Raw genomic sequence first — 18,560 nt, forward strand, 5'->3', positions numbered from 1 at the left:
TCCCTTACCCCCCTTTTTTTTTATTTTCAGGTAGGGTCTCCCCTTTTTTTCCTTTGGGACCATCAGACTGTGATCCTCCTGCCCGTGGCTCCTGCTTAGCTGGGTTAATTGGTAGAGATGGGGTCTTGCTAACTTTTGGCCCTGGCTGTCTTTAGCCACAATCCTCTCCATCTCTGCTTCCCTGTCTCCTCAGTAGCTGTAATAACAGACATAAGTGAGCCACCATGCCTGGACTGCCTGAGAAACTTTCTGCAAAATGCCTGAGTACTTCTCAAAACTGTCAAGGTTGTTAGAAACAAGGAAAGTGAGAAACCTGCAGTCCAGAGAAGTCCAAAGAGACATGGCAACCAAATGTGCTGTGGTGTTTTGTATGGGATCCTGGACTGGAGAAAGGACAGTAGGTACAATCTAAGGAAATCTGAATTAAGTAGGGACTTTAGGTAATATAAAGATAATGATGTAGCAATATTGGTTTATTAGTTCTGACAAATATGCTGACATGAGATGTCAAAGGGAAACTATCTTTGCTTTCTGTGAATCTAAAAAAAAGAAAGTTAATAAAACTGTCTCCACCTCCATGATCTGTTCTCCCCCTGCCCCTCCCTCAGTGCCCTCAGCCACGGTGGTTCTTGGTGGTGTTTTTAAACTGCTGTTCTATTAGGGGTGAGTGAGTGCCTGAGGACATTTGGCAAGGTGCAGAGATAACTGCTAGTTGTCACAACTAGGGACAAATGCCAAGGGTTTTTTTTCTGGGGGGAGATGAGCAGTAATGCTTACCATCGCACAGTGTCACAGAGGATCTGGCATTATCTGCTATGTGTCAAAAGTACCAAGGCCCTTTTGAATTTAGGGTTTTCTCTTTTCTTTCGGGTTCCTGGCCAGATGTCTTTTGCCCTGTTTTGTTTCCTCCATAGCCCCCTCATCATCTGATGTACTCTTGCTTGTCTAGTCTTCCCCCCAGGAAATGTATCTTCCATCAGGTCTTGGTCATTTGGTTCACTTTTAAATCCCTAGCATCAAGAGCTATACATGACTCATTAAATATTTGCTCATTATAAATATTAGTTGAAGGAATTCAATAATTAAAGGAGTGAACAGTTGGTAAAGATGTAAGCATATGCTAAAAGATAGTGAAAGGATAGTAGACAGAGCACACATTCCTCTGTCTATTCCTTCTTCCTATCCCCAGAAGTTAAGGTTTTTTTTGTCTAGAATTTTCCTCCATTTTCAAACACACACATGAATATGTGCATGTGCACACACACTTTATCTGCCTTTCTTATTTTTTTAAAAAAACAAGCATAACTGTGTTCAGCTTAATTTTTCCAGTTAATGAATCTTAATATCTTTACATATCAGTGTATGAAATTCTATCTTAATGCTTTTTGACGGCTGCATAATATTTTATTTGTAAAGTTAAGCAAAAAATATTTGCAGTGCTTACAATAGAATCCCGGTGTAATACTTCGTTGTAAAAGTGGATAAGAGCAATAATGTCTCCTAAAGTATAATGTGCTTCCTCAAACAAACAAGAATGCTTATTTAATATCATGCTCTTCAATGCAGTTTCTTATGTTTTACTCCATGTAAAACATGAGCGTGGTGGTATCTGTAGTAACACCTGTAGATTCTATTAGTTTCATTGGCATTACAGGATTACTTCCCAAGTATTTGAATCACTGACCTGATTGAGATATTTATAGAGCCAGTTTGGGGAGAAACTTTGTTACTTTCTTTATATAGTAATTGCTCTCTAAGGTCAAAGATCTATCTAATTTCCCCGGCTCTTATCTGCTGAGTAGAGGCGTGATAGCTAAAGAACAAGTTATGGTGTTCAACTTGACTGTGATTCAGGATCAATTAAACTTTTAATTGCTTCCAGCATACCAGGTTTTTCCTTCTCCCAGTGAAATGACTAATGGGGCAAAGTTGGCAGTAGCTGAGTGAAGATGCTGTAAATTAATGTTGCCATACTAATTTCAAGCTGGCTGACAAAACCCAGCCCTCCAGTCTGCTATTTCTTTCACCTTGGTTGCATTCACAGTTTGTGAATATTAACTTCAGAGTTAGGTTGCAAGGGAACAGTGCTGTCCTCTGCTGACAGTGCTGGGCATTTTGTGAAACTACATTGATTTACAAGATGAATTGTCATCATAAAGAACAGTTGGTCTAAAATAACTGTCCTGCTCCTCTGACCAGACCTCAGCCCAGTGGACTTGACCTATCTTCCCACTTATTAAAAGTGACCAGCCCTTTGTTCAGTTTCCCTCTTTCCTCCTGGAGTCTCTCTCTGACCCTCTTGCAGTTCTGCCACTTTGAGACACTGGTTTCATCCTTTACTTATATTAGTTTTGATGACTTACTTTTGTGTGTGTGTATCTTACCCATCAATGGAGTCCTCCTGGGTAACAGGTTATTCAGAGTCTCAGATAGTAGATACTCTATGAAAACTGCTTATTGACAGCAGTGGTGATAAACATTGATACTGTTGGTGAGATTTGCTTCACTGACTTAGACAGGAAAAACAATTTGATGTCAAGCAAGTGAATTTTGGTTTTCATATTGTAAACTGATCTTTTTTTCTGTTTCAACAATACTTGAGTATCAAGTATTTATATAATATGTAGTTACATAGCTTGAAATGAGATTATAAGCTTGTATGACCTTATACAAGATCATATAAAATCACGGTTGAGGATTTTTTTCCCAAATTAATTATTAGAAGTTTTGCATTCTCACAATATTGTGGTAGCGTTAAGTTTACAAGCTTTTGGAGCATTTACTTTATGTAACTAAATATATGCTGCTTTTGTTATCTACCTTTCCAATAACTGCTTATGTTTACCAGAAAAAAATTTAGTTGTTACAGTTGGCAGTTTTTAATGTTTATAATGATTTTTGAGTTATAAAATACGAAATATTAAAAAATCACTTTCAAATTTAGTAATTATAGAATTCCTGGAAGAGTGTTAATATTTATATTGGAAAAAAAAGGGAAAAAAACCCCAAATGGTGGTATTCATTCATATTCTAACAGGTGGAAAATACTTTTTAAAAATGCAAGCTTTAAAATAATGTATACTTGTTTGGCTTATTTTATTTCTTCAGAGTAATGATTCTTATTTCTTCTGTTTCAGGTTCCTGAGAGTTAAACAATGGGGAGAGATTTGGCCTTGATTCTGCTCCTCCTCTTCCAACATTATGGAGACAGCGATGGAAGCCAAAGACTTGAACATACTCCGTCTATACAGTTTACACATTTCCAGTACAATGTCACTGTGCATGAGAACTCTGCAGCTAAAACCTATGTTGGGCATCCTGTAAAGATGGGTATTTACATTACAAATCCTGTGTGGGATTTAAGGTACAAAATTGTCTCAGGAGACAATGAAAATCTGTTCAAAGCTGAAGAGTACATTCTTGGGGACTTTTGCTTTCTAAGAATAAGGACCAAAGGAGGAAATACAGCTATTCTCAATAGAGAAGTGAAAGACCACTACACATTGATAGTCAAAGCAGTTGAAAAAAACAGTAATGCTGAAGCACGAACAGAGGTCAGGGTGCAAGTGCTGGACACAAATGACTTACGACCACTGTTCTCACCCACCTCATACAGCGTTTCCTTACCCGAAAACACAGCTGTAAGGACCAGTATTGCAAGAGTTAGTGCCACAGATGCAGATATAGGAACCAATGGAGAGTTTTATTACAGTTTTAAAGACCGAACAGACATGTTTGCTATTCACCCAACCAGCGGTGTGGTAGTTTTAACTGGTAGACTTGATTACATAGAGACCCAGCTCTATGAGCTGGAAATCCTTGCTGTGGACCGTGGAATGAAATTGTATGGTAGCAGTGGTATCAGCAGTATGGCCAAGCTAACAGTTCATGTGGAACAGGCCAATGAATGTGCTCCTGTGATAACAGCAGTGACATTATCACCATCAGAACTGGACAAGGACCCAACATTCGCAATTGTCACCGTAGATGACTGTGATCAGGGTGCCAATGGGGAAATAGCTTCTTTAACTATTGTAGCAGGTGACCTTCTTCAACAGTTTAGAACAGTTAGGTCCTTTCCAGGGAGTAAAGAATACAAACTCAAAGCCATTAGTGGTATTGATTGGGACAGTCATCCTTTTGGCTACAATCTGACACTACAGGCTAAAGATAAAGGAACTCCTCCCCAGTTCTCTCCAGTAAAAGTAATTCGTGTGATTTCTCCCCAGTTCAAAGCTGGGCCTGTCAAGTTTGAAAAGGATGTTTACAGAGTAGAAATAAGCGAATTTGCTCCTCCCAACACACCTGTGGTCATGGTAAAAGCCACTCCTAGTTATTCCCATTTGAGGTATGTTTTTAAAAGTACACCTGGAAAAGCCAAGTTCAGTTTAAATCACAACACTGGTCTCATTTCCATTTTAGAACCAATTAAAAGACAGCAGGCATCTCATTTTGAACTTGAAGTGACAACAAATGACAGAAAAGCCTCCACTAAAGTCTTGGTTAAAATCTTAGGTACAAATAGCAATCCACCTGAATTTATTCAGACAGCATACAAAGCATCCTTTGATGAGAATGTGCCCATTGGTACTACAGTCATGACAGTGAGTGCTATAGATCCTGACGAGGGTGAGAATGGATATGTGACCTACAGTATTGCAAATTTAAATCATGTTCCATTTGTGATCGACCATTTCAGTGGTGCTGTGAGTACTTCAGAAAACTTGGACTATGAACTGATGCCTCGGGTTTACACTGTAAGGATTCGGGCATCAGACTGGGGCTTGCCATACCGCCGGGAAGTTGAAGCTCTTCATACAATTACTCTCAATAACTTAAATGACAACACACCCTTATTTGAGAAAGTAAACTGTGAAGGAACAGTTCCCAGAGATCTAGGTGTGGGGGAGCAAATAACTACTGTTTCTGCTATTGATGCCGATGAGCTTCAGTTGGTGCGATATCAGATTGAAGCTGGAAATGAACTAGATTTATTTACCTTAAACCCCAATTCTGGGGTATTGTCATTAAAGCAGTCTCTAATGGATGGCTTGGGTGCAAAGGTATCTTTTCACAGTCTGAGAATCACAGCTACCGATGGAGAAAATTTTGCCACTCCAATATACATCAACATAACTGTGGCTGCCAGCCGCAAGCCAGTAAATTTACAGTGTGAAGAAACTGGTGTTGCCAAAATGCTGGCAGAAAAACTCTTGCAGGCAAATAAGTTACACAGTCAGGATGAGGTCAAGGACATTTTCTTTGATTCTCACTCTGTCAATGCTCATGCCCCACAGTTTAGGAGTACTCTTCCAGTTGGTATTGAGGTAAAGGAAAACCATCCTGTGGGTTCTAGTATGATTTTCATGAATGCTACTGATCTTGACTCTGGCTTCAATGGAAAACTGGTCTATGCTATTTCTGGAGGAAATGAGGATAGTTGCTTCATTATTGACATAGAAACAGGAATGCTAAAAATTTTATCTCCACTTGACCGTGAAACAGCGGACAGATATACCCTAAATATTACTGTGTATGACCTTGGCATACCACAGAAGGCAGCATGGCGTCTTCTAGATATCACAGTTCTGGATACCAATGATAACCCACCTGAGTTTTTACAGGAGCACTATTTTGTTGAAGTGAGTGAAGACAAGGATATCAATAGTGAAATCATCCAGGTTGAAGCCACTGATAAAGATCTAGGTTCCAATGGACATGTGACATACTCTATTCTTACAGACACAGATAAGTTTGCAATTGACAGCATGACTGGTGTTGTTAAAATTGTGCAACCTCTGGATCGTGAATTACAGCCTGTGCATTACCTCAAGATTGAAGCCAGGGACCAAGCCAAAGAAGAACCCCAGTTGTTTTCCACTGTACTTTTGAAAATATCACTAGAAGATGTTAATGACAACCCACCTAGGTTTGTTCCACCTAATTACCGTGTGAAAGTTCGAGAGGATCTGCCAGAAGGAACCATAATCATGTGGTTAGAAGCCTATGATCCTGATTTAGGTCAGTCTAGTCAAGTGAGATACAGTCTTATGGACCATGGAGAAGGAAACTTTGACGTGGATAAACTCAGTGGAGCAGTTAGGATTGTACACCAGTTGGACTTTGAGAAGAAGCAAATATATAATCTTACAGTGAGGGCCAAAGACAAAGGGAAGCCAGTTTCTCTGTCTTCCACTTGCTATGTGGAAGTTGAGGTAATTGATGTGAATGAGAACTTACATGCACCAGTGTTTGCTAGCTTTGTGGAAAAAGGTATAGTGAAAGAAGATGTTCCAATTGGTTCATCAGTAATGACAGTGTCAGCTCATGATGAAGACACTGGAAGAGACGGGGAGATCCGATATTCCATTAGAGATGGATCTGGTGTTGGTGTTTTTAGGATAGATGAAGAAACAGGTAAGCATGTTTTATTGCTTGTTTGATATTCCCTATCTCTATTGTTTTCACTCTGACTTATAGGAGGGACTTCCTTCAAAAGTGAGTACCAGTTGATCTGTGTTAGGGCTCAGTATAGAAGTGCATGTGTATGTGTTTTTTGTCCTATTGCTGTTATGTAAATATGCTTATGCATAGTAAGTCATGAAGATGGAACCATAGGAGCCCAAATGATTAAGTGGGCATAAGATTAGTGAAAGAAAATTGAAATTGTTACTGATATTGATCTCTAAGTTTATACTCTATTATCAAAAACTTCACAGTGGTTTTATTAACTTTCAGAACCCCTCTGAAGTGTTTCAAGCTAGTAAGCTTGCAGGCTCATACTTAGATCAGCCAGCACCATTTGGCATGCCATCCAGAAGTTACTGCACACCTGCAAAATTATACAGTGCACCCAGAGAAGATGATGTGCTAAAACTTCTATAATATGCTCTGCTTCACCTATATTACAGGTTTTGTTTGAGAGGCTGAGGTAGGGTTGAGGAATTTTGACCTGGAAAAGCTTCACTGGCTCAGAACCCTGCTTCTTTCAGTTGTTAACTTAGGGTCTTGGACAAGTGAAACACTTCTTGAAACTAACTGTTTTCATCTACAAGAAGGAGACACTCAAAATTACTACAAGATTTATGTGAGGATATGGAGAAGTAACACGGGAACTCTCCTAGCATGTGTAAGATTTATTGCTGTGTGTTTGCAAATGGTAGCAATGCTTTATTATGATACTCTTTTTACCTGGAATAAGTTTCTAAAACTGAAATTTCCAAGATAGTCAATTCTTGTGAGTGTGTAGTGTTGTGTACTTTCTGTATCCCTTACTCTAGCTGCACAGGTGTTTTACTTGTATGTCAGTCTCCCTAATGGGGTGTGATCACCCTTAAATGCAGACTTTTAGGTAATGCATTTTCTATCTTCAGCATGCAGCAAAAAGAGCCTGAAACATCAAAGCTGGCTCAGTAATACAACAACAAAAAAATTCTTTAGTCACATCCACCTAGTTCCTACATCTGTTGGTTTAGATGTTTATAAAAATACATAACACATGAAAAGTTATATTTTTAACTTGTCTTAGAAACAGTTATTTGGAGGCTATAGGTTTTTGTGGTGTGTTTATTAATTTAAGAAACTCCTTTTTAAATTATATGCTATTATATCTATATGTTAGATAGAATATATTCTTATTCACTTAATTCAGGAGAAAATAGCATAATCAATAGCATTTGGTTATCACTCATCTGAAGAGTAGAATATCTTTGGTCATATTGTCCAATATAAATTAGAATTTGCAGTATCAACATAGAAAAATTCCAAAAAGCTAAAGCTGAAACTATGATGTGTTATTGTAACATTCCTAAGAACAGTTATCTTCTCAAAGTACGTTTCAAAGCCTATAAAGACTGTTATGTTAAAATTGAGTCAGAAAATAGAATCTGAATCTTAATTTATATTCTTTTTGTGACTTAAATTATATGAACCCTGCCATTAACTTTTTTCCTTTCAAGTGAAAAGAATATTTTTATTGTTGCTTTTTAAAGAATCATTTAGAAACTAGTATTTTTCACCTGTAAATGTAAGGAATTGGGTTACTCTTATTACAAAGAAAAAAAAACCAGAACAAAAAAGGAAACCAGCAGGCAAGCCAGGCGACCTCCTGGAATAGATCTACAGTAGCTTTGAGAGTTGAAAGGCTATGCCAGACGTTTCCAGTGGTGATTCAGTGGGAGGGTGGAGGAGGTGTTGAGATTTTGGGTACTGTGGTTGGTAAGTTATAAGAGGCTTTACGCATTTGTATAAATAGTGATTATTAAAGCTGAGAGAGAAGCTGGAAATTTCCAGATCATTTTTTCTGTGGCCTTTGCTTTACAGAGCAAAATGCTGAGTATATAATACATTTAGGTTTATATATATGCTTTTTAAAAGTGAATAAGTGATAAAATACTTACATTCTAGACTGATATGCATTACAAATGTGTTTTCGGCAGGACAATTGGTATCATAGAATTTCTTTAGGAAAAATCAGTATTAGTTTTATGCATATAAATGCTAAAACTAGGCAAGCTATAATTTTTAGGGCAGTGTGGAAATGTGGAGCAAGAACTGTCCAATGAAGAAAAGTAGGGTGTTTTGGGAATGCCAGTGGAAACTAATTGCACAAAAGGCAGCACTAAAAACTTAACATGATTTGGCATTGGCCTAGCATTAGCACTTTCTTGGAACTTACCTTTCTGCTTGTTGCCCATTTCCACTGGGGTCTTACTTTCTCTAATGGTGATTCATTTAATGGGCTAACTCATTTGGGCCTCTGCAGCACCACTTTGGCCCTAGAGACCAAGAACCCATCCACGGAACTACTTGCTTCTTGCCTTTGGCTTTAAGCTACTTGTGTTGTTGTGGTGGTATAACTTTCAGCATCTTCAAATACATGTATTTTTTTATGTACTTTTCACAGACCAGAGAACATATTTTTAAGATTCTTCCTCCTCTTCTATTTAAATTGGCTTAAATTTGAAACATTACCAAAAGTAGTTTTTTTTGTTTTTTTTTTTAATTCTGTGAATTATCTAAAATTTGTCACCAAATGTAAAGTCCTATTAGCCCTGGATTTTATACTTATTTTGGTGATTGACTCTGCAGGGAGGTATGATGTAATTGTATTGTGGGGATCACCATTATTTGCTCATCTGACAATCTCTCGCTGCCGTGCTTTTTGGGAAAGTTTTCTGGGTATTAGTGAACTTCTGTGAGAAATCCACGCCTACATTATGGCTCATCCATTTGAGGTTTGGGAGCTCATGGTATTATGTGAAAAATTATTTGGAAAGTCAGTCTTGTTTGAGTACCAAACTCCAGAGCTCTAATTAAGCTTCCTTAAATTTCTCTTCTTAAATTCTACGGTGAGGATTCTAAAGTAGATTTAACAGCAGTGTTGAGTGGAGTATCTTTGAAGCACGTATCACATTTAAGTTTTGGCTGGCTGGTACTATACTTCTTAGCATACTTTGTTTTTTACTGAAGTATGTTCTTGGTAGCTTCATTGTAAGCCTCAAAAGTAAGCAGGAAAGAATATTGAGCATCCCTTCTATACATTTGTAGAATAAGTTCTGTCTGGTCTTCCTGGCTGATGGGTGCCCATCACAACTTGAGGACCAAGAATTTGCTTCTTTTTGTTAGTTTTAAAAACTAAGGTAGCATCTGGAAAAATATTTAGTTGAAAGATTGTTTTTCTGATTGTTAATGGACACTTGTGTTGAAGCGCTATTTAGTTGAGTCTCTTCCCCCGTGTGTGGTAATGGCATGACCATAGGTATGTTTTCCCTCAATCTGAAGTAGTTTGGTTCAGTGTTCGTTAGTTTAATTCAACCCAGTGAGACATTTCCCTCTGACCCTTACTACTTGGGGAGGCCATGTTTTTCATTAAGATAAGAGCAAATTTTAAAACTTATTAATGCTTTATTACTCTTAGAAACCAAGTTATTGTTTCAGGATTTGAATTTACCTACTGTATGTTTCCCTGGAAAGATGTAGAACGAGTTGTCATGGAAGTACTGCTGTTGTGACCAGATAAATCACCATTCATGGAGGGAAAATGAGGACTGCATTTTTCTTAACAGATAATGGCTGCATTCTTTTTATGGGGATGATTTAGTGGCCTTTCTTAGGTGGATGCTGAGTGAGTGTATTTGTGTAGTGGAAACAGAAGGGAATTAATTCCAGTCCAAACAGCTTCAGTCTGCAGAATGCTGAATATTTTAATATTTTTTTAGTTATTCATTTGAGTTTTAACAACTGTACTTTCCTAACTTAAAGTAGGATATTCTGCATACATTCTAAGACTTATGTTTTTTTTCCTACAGCCTGTTCCCTCATGACAGGAAATAGAATGTAGAGGGTAGTAATGGGCCATGTTTCATCACTGTAGCTCTTAGGACTGTGGCCACCGTGGTGGGAGCAGTTCCCTCTATTGGAACTGGGTCTAGAATTCCTGGCAGCCTGAACTTAGATACTGGTGGGAGGCCTGTCAGGGAGTTGAGAAATTTGCTGGTGAAAGGGCTTTTGTACGGCTGTCTCCTCCCTTAAGTGGCAGCAGCTGCTGTCCTCCTCTCTTTTTGTTCTTCGAGGAAAGTTTGCGAGAAAAGAAACTCACTTCCTACCCACAGTGAGATTGAAAGTCAGGCTCTGGCAGAAATGATTTTACGAAACTGTGCTGTTGCTGTGTTGGGGAGCAAAAGTCCACTCTTGGTGTATGTGATTGTGAGTCAGGCAGGGCATGGCAATGATGTGTGCCAGGGAAAGGATCCTTCACTGAAGCAGGAGGAGTTTTAAGGTGAAAGTAGAATCTAGTTAGAAATCCTAAGGGAATTCCATTTTGTTTTGAAAGAAAACAAGATCATCTTTTCTTTAGTTATTTACATGGTATTTTGCTTTAAAGTTGATGCTTTAATTACTGAGTGAATATAAATGTTTTCTGGAGTGGGGTTGGAGTATAAAACTGAGTTGTTACTCAAGACCATATTATGTTGGAAAGCAGAACACTGGTGGTGTTGTGAAGTGCTCTTCCATAATTCCAAATGTGTAGGAGCCAGGTCTTGGAGGGTAGGGTAGAATCAGTTAAGTTAAAACAGGGTCCTTGGCCCATGCTTTTGGTAGTAAAGACAATAATGATGGTGAGCAGCAGTACAACAGTAAACTCCAGACACTTGAGATATCGCCATCAGGGACTGTTGAATTATATACTGCATCAACTTACTTTAGTTATCACAGCTTCCAGATAAATACTGTTATTTTTGTTTCATACAAGGAAACTTAAATTTTATTACTAAGTAGTAGAACTACTTTTTATTGCCTCTCACTCTTTCACGAATAATGTAGAGATGCTCTAAGAAAGCCCTTTTGAAAACTCCTAGATGAGTGGGACTCTGGGTTAGGCTGGTTGGATGCTTGAATTGTGTATTTAAGGCTTGGTCCTAAAGGAGTCTTGAACCTAAGAACTGTCTTTTGACATTTTATCTTAGTAGGGCATAGTGTTATTTTAGGAGAACAGGACGTTAGAATTCATAGTGGTGGTATTAAACAATTCAGGATTATTCCAGTGAAGTGATTAGTAATGGCTTCCCTGTGTTTTAGCTGAGAGTATCATCATCAGTAAAATGCCTCTCTGAATGCATAGGATATTAACTGTCTGGAGCCTTTTCTTCTCAAAAGAATGTTTTAGGTGGTTGTTAGGGTCCCAACTAATCTTCAAAACTGTTTAATCCCTGATAAGGAAGCTAAGCTAATTTCTACTTCCCTTTTGAATTGAGTTAACTTGTAGTCAATTGTTCTCTTGTATTGTCTTCCTTGATACCTTGGCTTCTGCAGCTGTCCCATCCAGCCATCTGGCACATGTGAGAAAGCCAGAGTGAATACAGATCTCATTCTCATCCTTCTTGGCAGGAAACCATTTTTATGTTCTAAGAATGCTTAAGGATTGGATGTTCATAATTTGATGAGTGGCCTGTGTGTGTAAAAATTTAATAATATTCAGTTAATATCTGGTCTATTCTCTCCATATTGCCTACCTTGCACAATTATGAAAGTTGGCTAGGTTTTAAAACTTCAGGTGTTTGTTTGTGTTGCATTTATTCTTCACCATTTAGTTGCTATTGTTCTGACTGGATTATTTCAGGTCACGAGTCTGGGTTTGTCAAGGTTGTATTCCTTATTAGTTTATATTTTCTGTGTTATAGTTTGCAGTTACCTTATAGCATTCAAAAAAAATAAACCGTGTTGGTTATAAATATTACCTGCTCACCATATCTGACTTAGTGTCTCGAGGCACAGTCTGTCATGCCTTTGTTATGAGGTTTGAATGGACTTGGGAAGAGTGCTATTCAAGGGCACATGCCTGTGCTTGTTGAGTTGGCAGTTCTCCAGTTCAACAGCAGTGATAGAAAGTCTAGGAAACTGTTCATATCAGTACTTCAAGGGCCAGTCTTATCAACTAGCTTGCCTTCCTGGTTAAAGGATACCTTATCTCCTTGGAGTATCTGATCCTGCGTTGAACCAGTTTCATTGCTAGGTCTCCACATGGCTGAGTGGACTAACCTGATGAATGGGATTCTTTAGAATTGTATATTTTATGCAGGGGAGAATCTGCTAAATACAGTCTTTTTAGTTATAGACTAATGGATTTTTTAAAATATAAAAGCAACCTGGTTAATACAGTAGTATCTTAAAACTTCTTTTTAGTTTGTGATAATTTACCCATATTCTTATCTCTGATAATCTTTTCTTCCCCTTAATCATCATCACCAGTTTGCTATTATAGTAAATATTTATTGAATACTTACTGGGTGCCACCCCTGTAAAAAGCTTTTCGGATAGGCTGTGTCTGATGGCCACAGTAATTCATGAGTCAAATTGGATGGTATTAGTACTTTGTTCATGTTATACAGGTCTATATTAAATGGCAAAGATACGACAAGTAGTGGGGGTTATGATGCACACTGACTTAAGCTACTGGGTATAAAAATACTCTGTTCTTTAAAAATTAAGTAGGGTAATAGATGAAATCTGTGTGGTTTAAAGGGTGATACATTTGAGGTATTCGTGTAATAGACAATTCTTGAATAATTCGAGAGATGTTCCAGTATTTATGGAATCCTCCTTCAACCTTCTCAGGTCTCCTGTTGCATAAAGTCCATGCTTGTAATACCTGATAAACTTGCCTCCCAAATTACTCTGCCATCATTGGCTTCCATTTTCTCCCTTTGCTTTAGCTCTGTGGAGCCAGCCCCTGGCCTGTGCAGCCCTCAGTCCTCTATCCCATTGTTTCCCCACCTTTCTGTACACTTCCTACACTCCATCAGCTCTTATTATCCGTCATGATTCTGCTTAATAAAGCTTTTTTGACAAGCCTTTTTCTTCACATGGAGCTAATTGTGCTTTTTATGTACCCCCTCCTCCCCCTATAGATTGTCAGCTCATTGTGGGTACATTCTAAATCTTTCCTGCTGGATTCATACAATAGTAATTTGTTAGGTTGCCCTGCTAAGCCATTGTTGCTTCTACTGAGAAATCTTTCCTTAGAACCAATTTGGCTCTGCTTCTTTTTGTTCTAGGAGATAGTGTATGACTCAGGGTTATCTGGCTCTTCCATGCCTGTCTCCCTGAAACTCAAGGACAGAGTCCAGCCTTAATTATGTTTCTCCTGTCTTCTAAGCTCAGTGGCTAACACAGAAGCACACAGTCATTTGTTCAGCTAGCAAACCAATTGTAGCATCTCATAATTGTAGTTGTAAAGTTTGAGCAAAGCTTCTGCTCCGCCATCATGATACTATTTTTGGACCTCCAAAACAGTGGTTCTTAATGTTTTTAGTGTCATAGAAACTTGAGAATCTGTTGAAAGCTATATATTCATTCTTCAGAGCCATGCCAGTTTGGTTACCACATACCATAGGTGCACCGTGGGCTCTTTAGTGTCCTTGGATCCCTGGTTTTAAATCCCTCTGTTCTAGAGGTTCTAAACTTGCCAGTCCTGACAGGTTCTCCCAGAAGGTAAGGATAATGGTGATGGTAATGATGACAATGATAAACATTTATCATTTATCCTGGAAGCCTTATAGCCTGCATGTATTTGTCCATATAATATTAGTATGCTTTTAATACAATAGCTTTTAGTTTTACTTTATAAATGAGCTAGATAAACCTTTACAATGGAAAAAATCACTTCTTTGTATAAGTTCTGTATGTGTGTCTAGAATTATTCAACAGAAATTCATTCAGGGCTATCTCAAGTAAAATAGTAAGGTACAGTTCTTTAGACAACTGTTTTATCAGACTGCCATGTCTCCCCATAGAGATGTAGGAGAATGCACAGTTGCAATAAAATAAATGTTACAAATAATTTATTTTTATTTTAAGTTAATAAACAACTCTCTGGGCCAGGATTTGATTTTTTAGTTTGTGCACCTTTCCATGGATATCCTCTGTTGCTCCATGAATTTATATTCCTTTATTTATTAGTGTTACTAATCTGCCAGAAAACTCAGACTTCCAACAATTTTCTTGACAAACTAAAGTTAAATGGACTTAAAAATCAAGGTACTTAGGATTTAGTGAACCATGTTGGGTTTATGAATATCTCCCGTATTCAGTACAAAAGAAAAAAAATTGAATAAATAATGCATTTATTTTGAAAGCCGGTTCATTACAGGAGGAACTACCTTGTCTAACAATCTTAGGAGAGAAGGGTGAAGTTTGTGTGTGTGGAAAACATTCTAATCTGTGGGTTAGAGGCATCGGTGCTCATGCCACTTCCTGGCGATAATGTGTTTTGACCCCTGTGGAAAAATAACTTCCCCATAAGTTCTTAGTTAAAAGGTTCTCCAAAGTCTGTTTTTGACTGCAGGTTTACTTTTAGTTCTCTCTTAATTTTTTTCTTTTTTGAGACAGTCTGCTGTGTTGCCGATGCTGATCTCTGCCTCCTGAGTGCTCAACCAGTTTTTCCACTTGCCTTTTTTAGTCCTAAAGCTGCGTAACATTAGGCTGCCTCAAACATCTGCACTTCTCTTATCATGGTCCTTGGCACATAGTTTGTGTTCAATAAATATTTAGTGATGATCATCTTTTTGATAAACCCAGTAAATGTTTGTTACATGATGTATTTTTTTTTCTCAGATTTGCTGCCCAACTGAAGGTCTTTACATATTTAAAGGAAAACAAAAAGACAAATTTGCCATGTAAATGCTGAGTTAGTTTGTTGTTTTAGTCAACAGAGTGGAAATGAATTGTTTTTAAAGAACCTAAAAACTCTTTAAAAGAAGTGTTTCTTCTCAATAGTGTGATAACTTCCTAAAGAAGAAGGGAGCTGATTTGGAAAGCATGAACATGAAGAATCTCCATGCTTGGTTTTAATTAGCTGATTGTTGTTGGCATCAGAAAGTCAAACCACGCATATCTACAGATACTGTTATCATTCAAGGCTGGTGGTTTTTAAAATATGTTTTACTTACAGCACATAATCAAGAATTATTATTTTTTGATTTTTTTCCTTTATTGTTGTGTTGGGTAGGGGTACACTGCAGCATTTACAAAGATTCTTACAATGTATCAAATATATGTACTTGAATTTGAATTCACCCTCTCCACCACTCCCTTTTATACCCCCTCCCCCAATTCATGGAGCAGTTTCAGCAGGTACCATTTTTGCATTTACATACACCTATACACATTTTTTGCACTGTATTCACCCTCCTACCCCTTTCCCGACCAATCCCTTCTACTGGTGCCAGCCCTCTCCCCTGGGTAGGACCTGTTTAGCCCTCCTGTTCTCCGATTTTGCAGAAAAGAAAAGATAAAAAGAATGCATGACATTTTTGTTTGTTTGAGATTAAAGGAAGCTGTACAGGGAGTTTCCTGTGGTATTTCCATGTAAGAATTTAACATATTTTTAAAATTTGCCTTTGTCCTTTTACTTCAAGAAGATTCGTGAGGACAGAGATTGTTCTGTGCATCTCTGTATCACTTGCTTAGAGCCATGCCTGGCAGAAGGCACCCAGCAAACACATGATCAATGTGTAACAATTTGAAATAGAAATAGGTTATTATAAAATACTAAAGGAAAGCACCTATCTAAGTAATTATGACTAGGAAAGACCTATTAAGTTTGTTTTGTAGGTTTGTATGTTCTTTTAATATAGTTACAATTTTTCTTTTACTTAAAATAGTTTCTTTCACAGATGCTCCAAAATAGCAAGAATTAGCACAACAAATGTAGTTTGGTAGCAATCCCTATTCCTTTTTGTTTATATTTTTCCCTTTTCTAGAAACAGCTTAATTTGTCAGACTGAGTTCTGAAGCCTAGAATTAGGAATCTTAAATTCTGAGGCTCCCAGGTGATGAATATACCTGAATTAGGCATTAAGTGGTGACCATCTTATACTTCTGGATTAAATAATATTTTTTCTGTTTTCCACATAAAAAGTATCCATTTCCATTGTAAATTTGAGTTCTTAACAGACTCAGATTAGTAGAGTCTGTTTTTATTTGCTTATTATTATTAATTCTTAAAACTTAAATAATTCTAAAGTTGACAGTGTATTTTTGAAACTGTTTGCTAGGTTAAATTGAGCACATTTGTGTTTTAAATCTCTTGGTTATTTCTGTTGATGGGTGCTATTAACTTGTTAACCCCCCTTCTTTTAAACAGTGATTGTCCCCTTCTTGAGCAATGATAGGAAATTTAGTGATCAGACTATTTTAAGGAGAATAATACATGTGAAACTAAAAACATTTCCTTCATTTCTGTGTTCCATGTAAATAAACATTTTTTTAAAACAAATTTGTTCTTTGTCTACTTTTTTTTCTGCTTAGGGCCTCCAATTCCAAATCTTTCACTCCTATGAAAAAAAAATTAGAGCCATACCCTTCGTATGGTTAAAGGAAGGACAAAAGACCTTTGTGTAAGCTTTGCTCTGTGTTCAGGAATCAGTTCAGAAAAGACAAGCTTAGGGTTTGATAAAGGTTGGAAAGTAGAGATGCTGAGTACCTTAAGGCAGGTTAGAAGAGAGGTTAGAGGATTTAAGTGGAATAAGTGTAGTCAAGTCCAAAGCCAAATTAAAATGCTTATTGGCACACACACTTATTCTTTGATTGGGGAACAAACCATCCTAAAACTTAGTGTCTTAAAACAACCTCTATTTATATCTATATCTAATTCTATATCTATATCTATATCTATCTCCATATATATATAATATATATGGTTCTGTCCTGCACAGTTTGGGCTGAATCTGCCTGGTGTTTGCTTGTTTCGGCCGGGCTCCCTTGAACGTTTGATCAGTTGCTATTTAGCTTTGGTGGCTCTGTGTCTGGAGATGACTGGATATTGCTGTGACCAGGGGTATCACCAGTCAGGCTGTCATCCGGGCAGCAGCATATCCTGGACTTAATCATGGGATGAACTCAGATGGTCAAGAAAAGAGGCAGACTTTCTTTTGAGGCTAGCCTCAGGACTCAACACTGTCATGTTTCTTGCTTTGTGTTGGCTTAGTAAGTTGATTCAGAAACAGGTAGCAAAAAATAGACTACCTCTTGGTGGGAGAAGTTGGAAGATTTCGTGTTCATTTTTCAGTCATCCGTAGGCACTTATTTCTTCTAGGAAGTGTAATGTGCTTAAGAAGTTACAGGCTTTTGAGAATGTTCTGTGAAAGTAACTGGTATCTTAAAAGCTTTCTACCTTATATAGCTTACTTCAGGTTTTTAATACCATTAAACCATATGACAGCATTAAAGTATATCTTCAAGTTATTTTAATACATTTCCATTTAAGCCAGAACCTAATGCATGCTTTTGGTATCTGCTTAAGTTTCAGCCTCAGTAGAAATGTATTAAAAATAACTTGAAGATGTATTTTAATACATATTGGTATTATAATGAAGAATTTAGTTTGTCCTAGAGTTGTTATGAAACATACTAGGCAACAGGAAATAGGAAGAGTGCTCTGTGGTGATTTGAAACAGAACTCTCAGAATATCAAACAGAAGCATCACTAAGCTTCCTGATATTATTTCTTTCTGGATATTTTGGGAGTGGGTATCTTTGAGTACAATGACTTGGCAAAGGAAACTTGTGACCATCGTGAACAGAGTGTTTTAGAGACGTTGATTGAACTCTGGTTGCTATTCTTCCCTTCAAAGAGATGAGGAAAAATCCCAGTAAAAAATAATCATTAGAGATAAAAAATAATGACTGAACAAAGCCTAAATGTTTATTCATTGTTTATTGCTTGATGAAAAGTTCAGTAGTCATTAAATATCAAAATAAATACTGTTTCTAATTCTTTCATAGGGTGAAATTTTTTCTGTAACAGAAATTTAGTAGATAGACTTTATAAGAAATCTAGTCTAGAAGTGCTGACCTTAAATTTTGTGTTTTCATAAATAATGAATATTGAATGTATTACTATACATAAGATCATTTTACCTGAGAGAATAACAATTTTAAATTCTCCTTTGGGATTGCAAGATGATCATAGGTTTTCTAGCATTACAAGCTCCCAATCAGTATAAACTGAAACAGATTCATGTTTCAGGTACCCATACAAAACAAGTGAACTGTTTGTC

At 37.3% G+C, this 18,560-nt stretch overlaps 1 protein-coding gene across 7 annotated transcripts in view; it reads left to right on the forward strand.

Annotated features, from left to right (window-relative positions):
- Fat1 (FAT atypical cadherin 1) overlaps positions 1-18,560 on the forward strand; it is a 120,915-nt gene that overhangs the window by 12,349 nt on the left and 90,006 nt on the right. For all 7 annotated transcript variants that reach the window (XM_074054780.1, XM_074054783.1, XM_020165402.2 and 4 more), the window contains exon 2: positions 3,138-6,417. In XM_074054780.1, coding sequence (XP_073910881.1) covers positions 3,156-6,417 — 3,262 coding nt within the window. In that variant the 5' untranslated portion in view covers positions 3,138-3,155. The remainder of the gene's footprint in view (positions 1-3,137; positions 6,418-18,560) is intronic.

Source organism: Castor canadensis, chromosome 14, assembly GCF_047511655.1.
Source record: "Castor canadensis chromosome 14, mCasCan1.hap1v2, whole genome shotgun sequence".
NCBI lineage: Eukaryota > Metazoa > Chordata > Mammalia > Rodentia > Castoridae > Castor > Castor canadensis.